Source organism: Ursus americanus, chromosome X, assembly GCF_024610735.1.
Source record: "Ursus americanus isolate L20-20 chromosome X, mUrsAme1.1.p, whole genome shotgun sequence".
Lineage (NCBI taxonomy): Eukaryota > Metazoa > Chordata > Mammalia > Carnivora > Ursidae > Ursus > Ursus americanus.
This window is the reverse complement of record NC_142164.1, coordinates 61,588,112-61,601,778: the sequence shown is the minus strand read 5'-3', so window position 1 is coordinate 61,601,778 and position 13,667 is coordinate 61,588,112. Positions and strand designations below refer to the sequence as shown.

At 38.0% G+C, this 13,667-nt stretch overlaps 1 protein-coding gene across 7 annotated transcripts in view; it reads right to left on the bottom strand.

Annotated features, from left to right (window-relative positions):
• ATRX (ATRX chromatin remodeler) overlaps positions 1–13,667 on the bottom strand; it is a 331,172-nt gene that overhangs the window by 68,282 nt on the left and 249,223 nt on the right. For all 7 annotated transcript variants that reach the window (XM_087860258.1, XM_045801308.2, XM_045801311.2 and 4 more), the window contains 2 exons: positions 8,597–8,750; positions 3,015–3,121 (listed from right to left, as the gene is read on the bottom strand). In XM_087860258.1, the coding sequence (XP_087716384.1) occupies positions 3,015–3,121; positions 8,597–8,750 (261 nt within the window). The remainder of the gene's footprint in view (positions 1–3,014; positions 3,122–8,596; positions 8,751–13,667) is intronic.

The window sequence follows — 13,667 nt, the reverse complement described above, 5'->3', positions numbered from 1 at the left end:
CTTCCATTAGAAGATGTCATCTATGACTTTCACAGCCAGAGAGAAGTCAATACCTGGCTTCAAAGCTCAAAGGTCAGGCTGACTCTCTTCTTAAGGGCTAATGCAGCTGGTGACTTTAAGTTGAAGCCAATGCTCATTTACCATTCTGAAAATCCTAGGTGCCTTAAGAATTATGTTAAATCTACCCTCTCTGTGTTCTATAAAGAGAACAAGAGCTGGATGACAGCACATCTGTTTTTGACATGGTTTACCAAATATTTTAAGCCCACTGTTGAGACCTACTGCTCAGAAAAAAGGACTTCTTTCAAAATATTACTGCTCACTGACAATGTACCTCATCACCCAAGAAGTCTGATGGAGGTGTACACAAGATTAATGTTGTTTTCATGTCTAGTAACACAACATCCATTCTGCAGCCCATAGATCAAGGAGTAATTTCAACATTCAAGTTTTATTATTTAAGAAATACATTTTGTAAAGCTATAGCTACCATCAATGGTGACTCCTCTGATGGATCTAGGGAAAGTAAATTGAAAACCTTCTGGAAAGGATTCACCATTCTAGATGCTATTAAGAACATTTGTGATTCAGTCGCCCAGCCCCTTCTCCATCCACTGTCGCCTATGGCATCGCTGGCTGCACTGTGACTTTGCTGGTGCATGAGCAAGGAGGAAGGGGGCTGCCCCTCTCCTACCTGGTGAACAACAATGGCTGAGGGTCTGTCCTTAGGACTGGCAGACAGACAGACTCAGGCCAGGCCTCTTGGTGGAGATTACTACTCTGGGAGGAGACACAGATATGAAGCCCACTAGACAGGGACTGGCAACCTGGAAGGCTGGAGACACGGACTGATTGTGGAATTGTGGCCTGGAGACGTGGATGCAGAGCTCATAATTAGCTGAACTGGTCCATGAACTCCACTCCCTGAAGACTACACAATCTCGGAGAACCATAGGAGGAAAAAGTGCTCTTGGTCCAGCTCAATGACTTCTGAGTGCCCCCTCTTCCCAGAGGGAAGTTCATTCGGCCTCCTCTAGGCACATACACACAAGAAAGGCTCTTTTTGTAAAGATTATTTCCACTTAAAAATTCTATTGCAATTTTGATTTACTGAAATAGCATTGATGATGAAATAATATCAGGAATATTGGCATCCTTATTAACATTTCCCATGCTAGAACCTGAAACTACCTCCATATTTGTTCATTTATGTCTGCAGGGAGAGCTTCATACTTTTCTTAATATAAGTACTTCTAATTCCTTTTAAAAAAAGAATATTTGTGATTCATGGGAAGAGGTCAAAATACCAACATTAACAGGAGTTTGTAAGAAGTTGAATCCAACCCTCATGGATGACTTTGAGAGGAGGAAGTAACTGCAGATGTGGCTGAAATAGCAAGACCTAGAATTAGAAGTGAAGCCTGAAGACAGGACTGAATTGCTACAACGTCATGACAAAACTTGAACAGATGAGGAGTTGCCTCTTACAGGTGAGCAAAGAAAGTGGTTTCTTAAGGTGGAATCTAGTCCTGGTGAAGATGCCGTAAAGATTACTGAAATGACAACAAAAGATTTAGAGTATTATAAAAACTTACTTGATAAAGTAGAGGCAGAGTTTGAGAGGACTGACATGACTCCAATTTTGAAAGAAGTTCTACTATGGGTAAAATGTTATCAAACAGCATTGCGTGCTACACAGAAATCATTTGTGAAAAGAAGGGTCAATCGATGCAGCAAACTTCACTGTTGTCTTATTTTAAGAAATTGCCACAGTCACCTCCATCTTCAGCAACCACCACCCTGATCAGTCAGCAGCCATCAACATCATGGCAAAATCCTCCACCAGCAAAAAATTACAACTTGCTGAAAACTCAGATGATGGTTGACATCTTTTAGCAATAAAGTATTTTTTAATTAAGGTATATATATATTTTTAAGATATAATGCTATTGCACACTTAACAGACTATAGTACAGTGTAAATAGAACTTTTATATGCACTGGGAAACCAAAAAAACTAATTCAACTCCCTTTATTGAAGTATTCACATTATTGCAGTGGTCTGGAACCAAACCCACAATACCTCTGAGGTATACCTGTAATAAAACAAAACAAAACAAAACAAAACAGAAGGTAACTATTGGTAAAGATGTGGAGAAACTGGAACCCTTATACACTGCTTGTGGAAATGTAAAATCATGCAGCCAGTATGGAAAACAGTTTGGTGGTTCCTCAATAAGTTAAAATTACCACATGACCCAATAATTCCATTCCTAAGTATATTTCCAAATGAAGTGAAAACAGATGCTTAAATAAATAAAAACTTGCATACAAGTATTTATCACAGCACTACTCACAATAGTCAGAAGGTGAAAACAACCTAGATATCTATGAATGAATAAATGGATAATCAAAATGTAGGTATTATCCGTACAATGGAATATTATTAGATCTTTATGGCCTAATGAATGAAGTACTGACACATGCTACAACATGGAAGAACTCTGAAAGAAGCCAGTCACAGAAGACCACATATTATATGAATCCATTTACATGAAAGTTTCAGAACAGGTCAGTCTGTAGAAACAGAAAGTAGATTGATTAGTGACTGCTTAAGATTTGAAGAGGTGGAAGGCAGGGCTAGGAGGGTAATAGCTAAAGGGTACAGGGTTTCTTTGGTGGTGATTAAAAAGGTTGAAAATTGTGGTGATAGTTGCAGAACTCTATGAAAATACTAAAAACCACTGAATTTTTCACTTAAAATGGATGAACTGCATGATATGTGAATTATTTCAATAAAGCCCTTTATAAGAACAAAAAATCTTATTTCATGTTACAACTGCAACAATAAAGACCATGTTAATGTAGATAAGGACAAGAAGAATGTACAGAAAAAAATGGATATATTAAAGTTGTATGTCTGGGGAGTATTTTTTCTTTTATTGTTAAAATGTTTATATAATACGTTTAAATAAAGGTTTCAAAAATTATGATACAGAAACGTTTGTAACTCACCTTTATAAATAAGAGGTTTATCTTTATCTTCTGTCTTTTCCCTACTGGCCAATTCAAGAAAATCTTCAATCAAGTCCAGAGATATGAGAGACTGGCTGAAAACAAGGCTAAAAAAATGGATTAGTGTTCATGGATTAGAAGGGTCACATAGTACAGATATTACTTCTTTCCAAATTGACTTACAAATTCAACACAATTCTTTTTTTATTGTTTTTATTACTAATTTATTCATTTGTTTCTTCAGCCAGTCAGCAAATATTTATTTTTTAACAAATATTTAGAAGCATCTATTATAGCGATTGAAAAATATACATGAATTCAACACAATTCTAATCAAAACCACAGCAGGATTTTTGAGAAATTAACAAGCTGATTCCATAAAGTTTATATGAAAATGCTGAGCACACAGGGGAGCCAAAACAACTTTGAAAAAGTTGGAGGCCTAACTCTACATGATTTCAACACTTGAAAAGCTAGAGTAATCAGCACAGTGTAATACTGATTAAGGGACAAGCACAAACTGATGGAACAGAATTTGGGGTCCAGATATAGAGCCACACAATATAGTCAGCTAAATGGTTTTTCACAAAGAAGCAAAGGCAATTCAGTGGAAAAAGGATAATCTTTTCAACAATGGACTTGGCAAAATTCAACATTCATACGCAAAAAAAAAAAAAAAGAACTTTGGCTTAAACCTCACACTTTATAGAAAAAGTAATTCAAAATGGAGTATAAATCTAATTTTAAAATGTAAAACTGTATCTCAGAGTCCATAGTCTCTCATGCTTCATTCCCCCTTCTGATTACCAACTGAGGGCTTCAGAGGGGAGGGGGGTGGGGGAATGGGATAGGCTGGTGATGGGTAGTAAGGAGGGCACGTATTACATGGTGCACTGGGTGTTATACACAACTGATGAATCGTGGAACTTTACATCAAAAACCGGGGATGTACTACTGTATGGTGACTAACATACTATAATAAAAAATATTATTATAAAAAAATAAATAAATGTAAAACTAAAATGTTTAGAAAAACGCAAGGAAGAAAATCATAACTCTGGGTTAGACAATTCTTAGACTAACACCAAAAACATGATTTATGGCGGAAAAAAGTTGATAAAGTGGATTTCATCAAAATTAAAAACTTTTACTGTACAAAAGAAACTAGAGAATATGAGAAAAAAGTCTATTAAAAGTATTTGAGTAATTTTAGACTTGTAAACATTCTAAAACACTTTGCTGTTCCATTTCAAATATGTCTGCAGATTCCTGATTCTCCATCCCAGTAGTTTTCTAACTCCTGTTTGGAGCCATGAAAACTATTTGTTCACATAAAGCCTTATGTGGTATTAAAATGTAATAAATAATTTCAGGTGTAAAATATAGTGATTCAACACTTCCATACAACATCTGGTGCTCATCACAAGTGCACTCTTTAATCCCCACCATCTATTTAACAGGAAACTAACATTACACTGTATGTTAACTAACTTGAATTTAAATAAAAACTTTAAATATATAATAAACAAACAATAAAAAGGCGCCTGGGTGGCTGAGTTGGTTAAGCGTCTGGCTCTGATTTTGGCTTAGGTCATGATCTCAGGGTTGTGAGATCGAGCCCAGGTCAGGCTCCACACTCAATGGGGAGTCTGCTTGAGATTCTCTCTTCCTCTCTCTCTGGCCACCTCCCACCCACCCCCCACTCATGCTCTCTTTCTCAAATAAAAAAAAATCTTTTTAAACAAACAAATAAAGCAGGGTGCTTTAGGCCTTGGGGAAGAAGAAGGTAAAAGTGTCACTGGCCCCTCAGCCTCTGCTCTAGCCTTCTTTTCACCAACTTTCATGGGCTCTGAGGAAGTTTCAAAACCACTGCTCTTATCTATCCCACTGGTGGAAAGTGGACATAATTATACACAGGAAATGAAAAAAATCTACAAAGAGAATAAAGGATAAAGGAGTGCTCATTCTCTCCCTTATATATGCAAACAAAGTAGGTCAGTATACAAGGAACTAGACACCTGTCCAAGCAGATTGCTTGGTTTTATTTGATTCTGAAAGATGTACTATAGGAGAGAGATGCTTTTATGACTCCAGAAGATCCTTCAACACTCATTCCTTGAGGTCTTCAGATTTAGTAGAACTGAAAAGAACAACTCAAGTTATGAAACAGCGGCTGGAGTTTATAACATGTGCATTGGCTATTGTATGACTTCCTAAACTCTGCACTATGGGGATCTACTGTCTCCCAGTTGGTACTCCTAGAATACTGGTAAGGAAATGAATTTTTTCCTAGCACTAGTGTAAATGACCAACAGTCTTGATACCTCAGTAGATTATGTTTCCTAGAATCAAACAATTTATTGAATCAATTCTTTTTGAGCTACAAATTAAGTTTTTGGCAGTTCCTATAACTGGGAAACTTAAATTCTTTACTAATTATTTATTTAACTGGAATTAATCTGGAATTCGGGGTACTATTCTGGAAAAAGGTTGACCTGAGTCTGCATTAAGGCTGGTTCTGGGGGGCGCCTGGGTGGCACTGGGGCGCCTGGGTGGCACAGCGGTTAAGCGTCTGCCTTCGGCTCAGGGCGTGATCCCGGCGTTCTGGGATCGAGCCCCACATCAGGCTCCTCCACTGGGAGCCTGCTTCTTCCTCTCCCACTCCCCCTGCTTGTGTTCCCTCTCTCGCTGGCTGTCTCTATCCTGTCGAATAAATAAATAAAATCTTAAAAAAAAAAAAGGCTGGTTCTGGGAACCACTGAGCTCAGAAAAATCTCACTATGAAAAAGGTGTTATTAGGACTAAGTAGCTACATACTAACGGTTATCTCTTAACTTTTTCTAATTGCAGATAACATGAGCAATTACTGCCCTGATTGGTAATAATTTTCATCCTTGTATAAACTATTTTGGCTTTATCTATTTTATTAATGACCCATATGAAAATAGAGAAGCAATACAAATCAAATTCATATATATCAAAAAATCTGGAAATTAAAATTCAATCAAAATTTAATGCTTAAATGACAGAAAACAAGTCAGAAGGGCTGGGCTAAAACCAGTAGTGTACTGGAATTAGCCGTAACTTGCTTGAAAGAGGAAAGCAGATTGTTAGCATTTCTTACCACCACTGTTGGTAGCTTAAAATTGGCCCCAATAAGAGTATTTTACCATGGATATCAGCAAATGTTACAAATTAGGGCTTTATGTGCTTCTTTGCTTTCTCTATTATCATTTTTTGAAGAGTCAGTTGTCAAACATTTATCAACACACCACTAGCTAAAAAATCACTAAAATTCATTTATCTCTTGCCCTATGAAATATCAAGTTTTCACTTAGATCAAAAGATCAACTGCACAAATAGGGAACAGAGGAATCTGATTTGACACCAGTTCTTCTTTAAAAAAAAAAATGAAAGTCTCAGTTGACCATAAGTTTAATATGAACCAATAGTGTTATTCAGATGTTAGAAAACCTCTATTCGACTGCATGAATGGAAGTATACCATCCAGAATAAACAAGAACCAGCTTCACTTTAACTCTGTGTTAATCAAAACTCAGCTGAAGTTTTTTGTTTTTGTTTTACTATGACCATATTTTGAGATGGGTGGTAAAAAAAACTGAAGTATGTTCAAGACCATATGGCCAGGACTGAAATTATGCCATACAAAGAATAGCTCAATGAACTCAGAAGAAAAAGCTAAAAGTGACAAGAGAGATGAACCCACCATTTTTTGAAGAGGAGACAATTGAAACAGTAGTACTGATGTCTGCAACCTACATTGAAAGGCATCAGGAAAATAAGATGGATAGATAAACCAATATGTAATAAAGAAAGTACAATAAAATATAGAATATAGTATAGATTCTAGGTGACAGGTATATGGGTATTCACTGTAAAATTCTGTTTTATGTTTGAAAATTTCCACAAGGAAATGCTGGACAAATAAAAAATAGTGGTAATCACAGTTATGGAAATGCATAGTTTTATAGTCCTAAACACTGATAATATCTATCAGTTGGGCTTATAACTTAAAAAAATCACTATAAGAGTCTAAAAAAAGGCAGTAGATATATTCAATTTTAAACCATAAGGAAAACAGCTATAGGGATAAAGTACAAACTAAAGATAAGGATATAATTTCTAAAAATTTGAAGTATTCAACTATAGGTAGACTTCTGAAATGGCAAATGTTCTATCATGGGAGAGGTTAGGAGAACACCTATGATGAACATGATAGAGGAGATTCTTGCACTGGTTAGGAAATGAAAAGATCACTAAAATCCCTTCCACACTCTTAAAATTTTTGTACGGTACCCAAATAAAAAATTAAATGACCTAAGTTGATAGCAGAAAAAAAGCATGAGCACGTCACAGCAATAATCTCTCCTGAACTTTTAGGAACTTTGAATTCAAATACCACTTTCTACTTGCATCTTTCATGGGTGTCTAATAGGCCTCTCAAACTTAACACGGCCAGAGCAGAACTCTTTACTACCTCTAATAAACTTAGTTCTTCCCTACTGTTCTCCATTTTAGTAAGTAACACCGTAATCCACCAACCACGGAGTCTGGAAGCCTGGAAGTCATCTTTGACTACTCTCACATTCTTATTGCCCTGCATTAATGTACCAAATCCTGTTGTTTCTATTCCAAAACATATCCTTTACCTCCAATACTATCACTCCATTCCAGGCCAACATCAACCCTTAACTGAACCACTTGTTTCTGTATTAAAAAATTGGCAATATACAACAAAATAAAATTTTAGTGAGTACTTACTAAATGCAAGGTATAGTGGTTAATAAATAATAAAACAATCTGTCTTCAAACAACTCACTATCCAGTGAAAAGACATACAAGTATATTAGAATGTGTTAAGAGTAGAGATATATTAAAAGATGGTATAGAAGTATACCATCTACCTCTTCCCAAGAAAATTAAAGGAAGTTTGAAACTTTTTAAGATAAAAGGTTTGTTTTAAGCCTTATGTTAAATGGTTATTAAAAGAATCACAGAAATATTTTTAAAATATTTTACAAACATATGCTGGGACCTTATAACAACCTAAACAGTAAGTCTGGTCCAAAAATTAAAAAGTATCCTTTTTTGAATAGTAATTTGAAGGATAAGAACAATAACAAAAACAAAGGAGAAATGATAGAGAATAGTCAAAGAGGTGAAATGAAGTCTGAGAGTTATCCACTAGATATGGGGATTAAAAGGTCACTAAGTGACTTTGGTTGGGGGGGAATTTCAATAAAGTAGGAACCACACTGCATGGATTGAAAAATAATTTTTAAAGATGGTGAAATACAGATATCCACTAGAGGCCTGGCTCAAAGAAGTAAGTTCAAGCTGCAATAAATACCCAGAACAGGAAAACAGCACTGAAGAAATAATCAGAATATGTACTTAGAACTAGTGGCTTAGAAGGAAGATAGCTGTCTATCACTATAATACTAAAGAAATTATATCTTCAGAAAGGAAGAAAACAAAACAGATTTCTTCAAATAAGTTGTTTAAACAACAGAAAGGTTATAAAAAATTTCATTTATATAATAAAAATAGGAGAAACTTACACTTTATCCCCAATTTCCTCTGCCATTCGAAGAATTTCAAAAAGAAGTACCATTTTTCCAGAATGTTCTAAAACCTCAGCATCAGCATCTGTAACAAAATCTTTGTACCAGTCTGGAGCTGGGCTGCTTGGATTAGAAGAGGAAGTAGCTTTACCTAAATAAAATAAATGAAACATAAATAAGTAGGCAAACAAGGAAAGAAACTCAAAGATCCAGAGAAAAGGATTAAGAAAGAGACCAAAAGAAATAGGGAGTAGGAGAAGGGGAGGGAAGATAAGGGAGGAGGGGAGAAGGGGGAAGAGGGATATAGGGGTTGAGGGGGAAGGAGGGCACCCTCTTGCAAAAAGAGAAAAAAAAAAGACCACCCCAGGAAAGAGAGAGAGCTTTACTGTGAGGAAAAGACACCAGGTGGGGAGTGGAGTAGAGGGGACAAACCGAACTCTAGGAGAGGGAAAGACACAGGGAGGGAGACACACAAACAGGCACATATGAATGCAAAGGAAGAAAAACATGGGGGCGGGGGCGGGCACACCAAGTAAGAGACTAAGCAAGAGAAAGACCCTGAGAAAGTACAGCTATGAGAAACAGTACCTGGGAGCAGGGGGCACAAAAAACAGAGACCCTAAGAGACAACCGTTCCCCCCCAGGCACTGAGAGAGTATAACTCCCAACACAAACCCCAAGAAACAGGGACTAGAGAGAAAAAGACCTAGAGAACCAAAGAGAGACAGACAGAGGTAGGGAGAAGAGGGAAGGCAAAGAGACAGACTGACTCAGAGATCAAGAAAGAAAAGATCTTAGGGGCAGGAAATATTTCACGGTCCTAATATAATTCGGAAAACAAAAAGGGATTGATCCCAGAATGACCACATCATGTTAAATCATTTTGTTATTTTCCCCACAAACTTTGATTATAAAAGATAAAAAGAAGAAAGTAACACAAAATAATCTATTAAATATCTAAATATAAACAGTTCAATTCAAAATTAGGAACATAAGGTTTACCTGTTTTTGTACCTTTCCTCAATTGCTTTTTAATGCAAAGTATTTTAAATTTTTACATATTTTTGTTATATATATTTTACACATTCACAAAAGTGTACAGAATATATACAGCCATGTTCCCACATCCCATCTTCATTAAATTTTACCATGTGCTAAATCTGCTTCTGATGCAGTTGACACCTAATATGTGACATACCCAATCTCATTCTCTTCTTTCCCTCCAGTCTTTCTGAGAGGTATCTAAAATCCTAAATCCTAACACCCTCTCAGTTTAGAGGGTATTAAGCTTTGTGAAATAAGTCAGATTGAGAAAGATAAATACCACATGATTCCACTCATAAATGGAATTTTAAAAAATGAATAAGCAAACAAAAAGCAGGATCAAACCTATAAATACAGAGAAAAAACTGATGGCTGCCAGAGGGGAGGGAGTGGAGGTTTGGGCAAAATGGGCGAAGGGGAGAGGGAGATATAGGCCTCCAGTTATGGAATGAGTAAGTCATGGGAATCTAAAAACAATACAAAGCAAAAACAAACGAATAAACGAACAAAATGCAGAATCAGACCTATAAATACAGAGAACAAACCAAGTCATGGGGAAAAAAAGGCACATGATATTGTCAATAAAAGTCAGTGATACCGTAATAGTAATGTAACGGGACAGATGGTAGCTACACTTGTAGTGAATATAGCATAATGCATAAACTTGTCAAATAACTAGGTTGTACACCGGAACTAATGTAATGTTGTGTGTCAATTATGCTAAAAATGTAAAAGAACAAAATAAAATTTATTACACAACAAAATAAAATCCTAAATTCTGTATTTACTATTTCTGTGTATGTTTTCATATTTTTATTACACATGTATCCCTAAACTGTACACTGCCTTTCATGTTTTCAAACTATATGTAAGCAGTACATACTGTTATCTTTCTATGACTTACATTTCCACTAAATATATTTTTCATTTTTTGCTCAAAGTGAGACTTATTCAATCAGTTATCTAACTGCTATGTAGAATTCCACTGCACAAATATACCATCATTTATTCTCCTCATAGACATTATAAACATCTCCTCATTATTCTCATAGATATTTAGATTATTTCTAATTCTTGGCTAGTGTCAAATAAACACTCAATTTCATTGTATTTTTCTGGAATATTGTCTACTTCATCTAAGTTTTAAATTTCCTGGCATAAACTTACGCTTCTGCTTTTTAAAATTATCACTTTAAACATAGTTATAGTCTTTATCAAATATTTCTATTATCAGAGGCCCTTAAGAATCTAATTATGCTGTTTGCGTTGTAGCCGTAGTATGTGAGAATCCTGGGTAGAGATCATACATCTCCACACTTACTCTGCATCTGTCTCTCCAGGTGCTCCAGGGAATCAATAACCCAAGATTACTTGTGAGGTATTGCAGCTTGAGATTTGTATTTACTTATTTTATTTTTAAAAGATCTATTTATTTATTAGAGAGAGAGAGAGCACAACCATGGGGGAGGGGGCAAAGGGAAGGGGAGGAAGAGAAATCTCCAGCAGACTCCCTGCTGAGGGAAGACAGCCACACAGGGCTTGATCCCACAACCCTGAGATCATAACCTGAGATAAAATCAAGAGTTCCTCATTCAACTGACTGAGCCACCCAAGCACCCAATCAGCTTGAGATTTTTAGACTAAGTAATGTAAATTCAAATCATAACCTATGTAAGCTCATGATTCTGAACCCAAGGAAACTATTTTTCTCAACCCAGAAACCAGGGTGAAACAGATGAGCTTCCTTGACATCTCCCTGGATGGATGGGCAAATTTTTTTCCATCCTATTCTTCAATGGACTACATACCCTTTGAAGAGATTCAGCTTTAATCTGGGTTCAAAGAACACTCCACATTATACAGGGCTCAAGGCCTTGTATCCTATCTATCCCTGGGTTGGTAAAAACCAAAGTTGCTAGTATCAAGACTAGCATATTCTTAAGGCTTCCACAGCATTCTTGAAATTACAATTTTAATTATCAGTTCCTCCTTCGTGTCTGGGTCCTGGTGATTTCTATTACTTATAGAGAGCTCATTATGTACTGACATTCAAACCACAATGAAATACTGCCTAAACATGTCACATATTTGCAAGAATCCATACCTTTCCTAGAATGTCTTATATTATTTTCTCCCCTTCTTTGCCTGGCAAACTTGTTTTTATGCTTCACTATCCTTCAAGAATCAACTGAAATTTGGTTTTTTGTAGGGAGGGAGTTAAGATGGCAGAGGAGTAGCGGACCCCTTTTTCAGCCAGTCCCCTGAGTCGAGCTGGATAGGTACCAGACCAGTCTGAACATCCACGGAATCAGCCTGAGACGCAGAAAGATACATCTGGATCTCTACAAATGAACATCTCCAGAGCTGAGTACTGAGGTATGAAGCGGGGAGCCGTGAAACCGCACAGAGATATCGGAAGATAAACGGAAGGGAGAGGGAGCCGCCGCGTTCAGGCTCCGGGAAGCGGTAGCCACCTGCACGGGGGAGCGGGCGGACTCGCGGACCGGCAACGCGCGCCACCAGACTGAAACGGAGCTCTGGTGTGCTCGCTGGAACCAAACTGAGACCAGGAGCTCCGGGAGTGCACGGGGGCGGCTGGCGGCTGGCGGTGCTAGAAACACAAAGGACAGAGATGCATGGGCCCTGGAAGTGAGGGCTGGGACTCCGGGTGTGGGGCGCACATCCCGGGACGCTGCAGGGTTGAGCAGCACCAACAGTAACAGAGTTAAAGTAGCCAGAACATCAGTGGAGAATGGTCCGCGATTCCTCTATTCTGAGACAGAGGCTGAGATTCGGCCATCGCTGAGCTGACTCTCAGAAGAGGCACAGCAAACCGCCAGGGAAAGCCTCCAGAGAACAAAAGCCTGGAAATGCCGGCTCACAGTGTGCCCATCCCCATCCCACCTCGCAGGGGACATGGAGACTCTACCCAAACAGGGTTGCCTGAGTATCGGTGCGGCAGGACCCTCACCCAGAAGGCAGGCTGAAAAATCAAGAAGCCCACATCCCTAAGATCCCTATAAAACAAGGGCGCACGGCCTGGGACCCGGTCAATAATTTGGGCTCTGGACAACCCCACAACCTCTCCTCATCAGAATGACGAGAAGGAGAAATCCCCCCCAGCAAAGAAAAGGCAATTAGTCTGTGGCCTCTGCCACAGAACTAATGGATATGCATATAATCAAATTATCAGAAATGGAATTCAGAGTAACAATGGTCAAGATGATGTGCAGACTTGAAAAAAGTATTAACGAAAATGTTAATGAGAATATAGAATCTCTAAGAGCGGAAATGAGAGCGAATCTGGCAGAAATTAAAAATTCTATGAGCCAAATGCAGGCAAAATTAGCGGATCTGACGGCCAGGGTGAATGAGGCAGAAGAACGTATCAGCGAATTGGAGGATGGGTTAGTAGAAGAAAAAGCTAAAACAGAATGTGGATTCAAAAAAATCCATGCTCAGGAATGTAGGTTACGGGAGATTACTGACTCAATGAAATGTTCCAATGTCAGAATCATCGGCATCCCTGACGGGGTGGAGAAAAACAGAGGTCTAGAAGAGATATTTGAACAAATTGTAGCTGAAAACTTCCCTAATCTAGCAAGGGAAACAAACATTCGTGTCCAAGAGGCAGAGAGGACCCCTCCCAAGCTCAACCACGACAAACCTACACCACATCACGTCATACTGCAATTGGCAATATTAGATCCAAGGATACATATTGAAAGTGGCCAGGGCAAAGAAATTTCTCACGTACCAAGGCAAAGGTATCAGAATTACGTGAGACCTCTCTACACAGACCTGGAATGAGAGAAAGGGTTGGGGGGGCATTTTTAAAGCTCTTTCAGAGAAAAACATGCAGCCAAGGATCCTTTATCCAGCAAGGCTGTCATTCAGAAGGATGGAGAAATAAAGACCTTCCAGAATCGCCAGTCACTGACCAATTTCGTAACCACGAAACCAGCCCTACAGGAGATATTAAGGGGGGTTCTATAAAGGTAAAAAAGCCCCAAAAGTGATACAC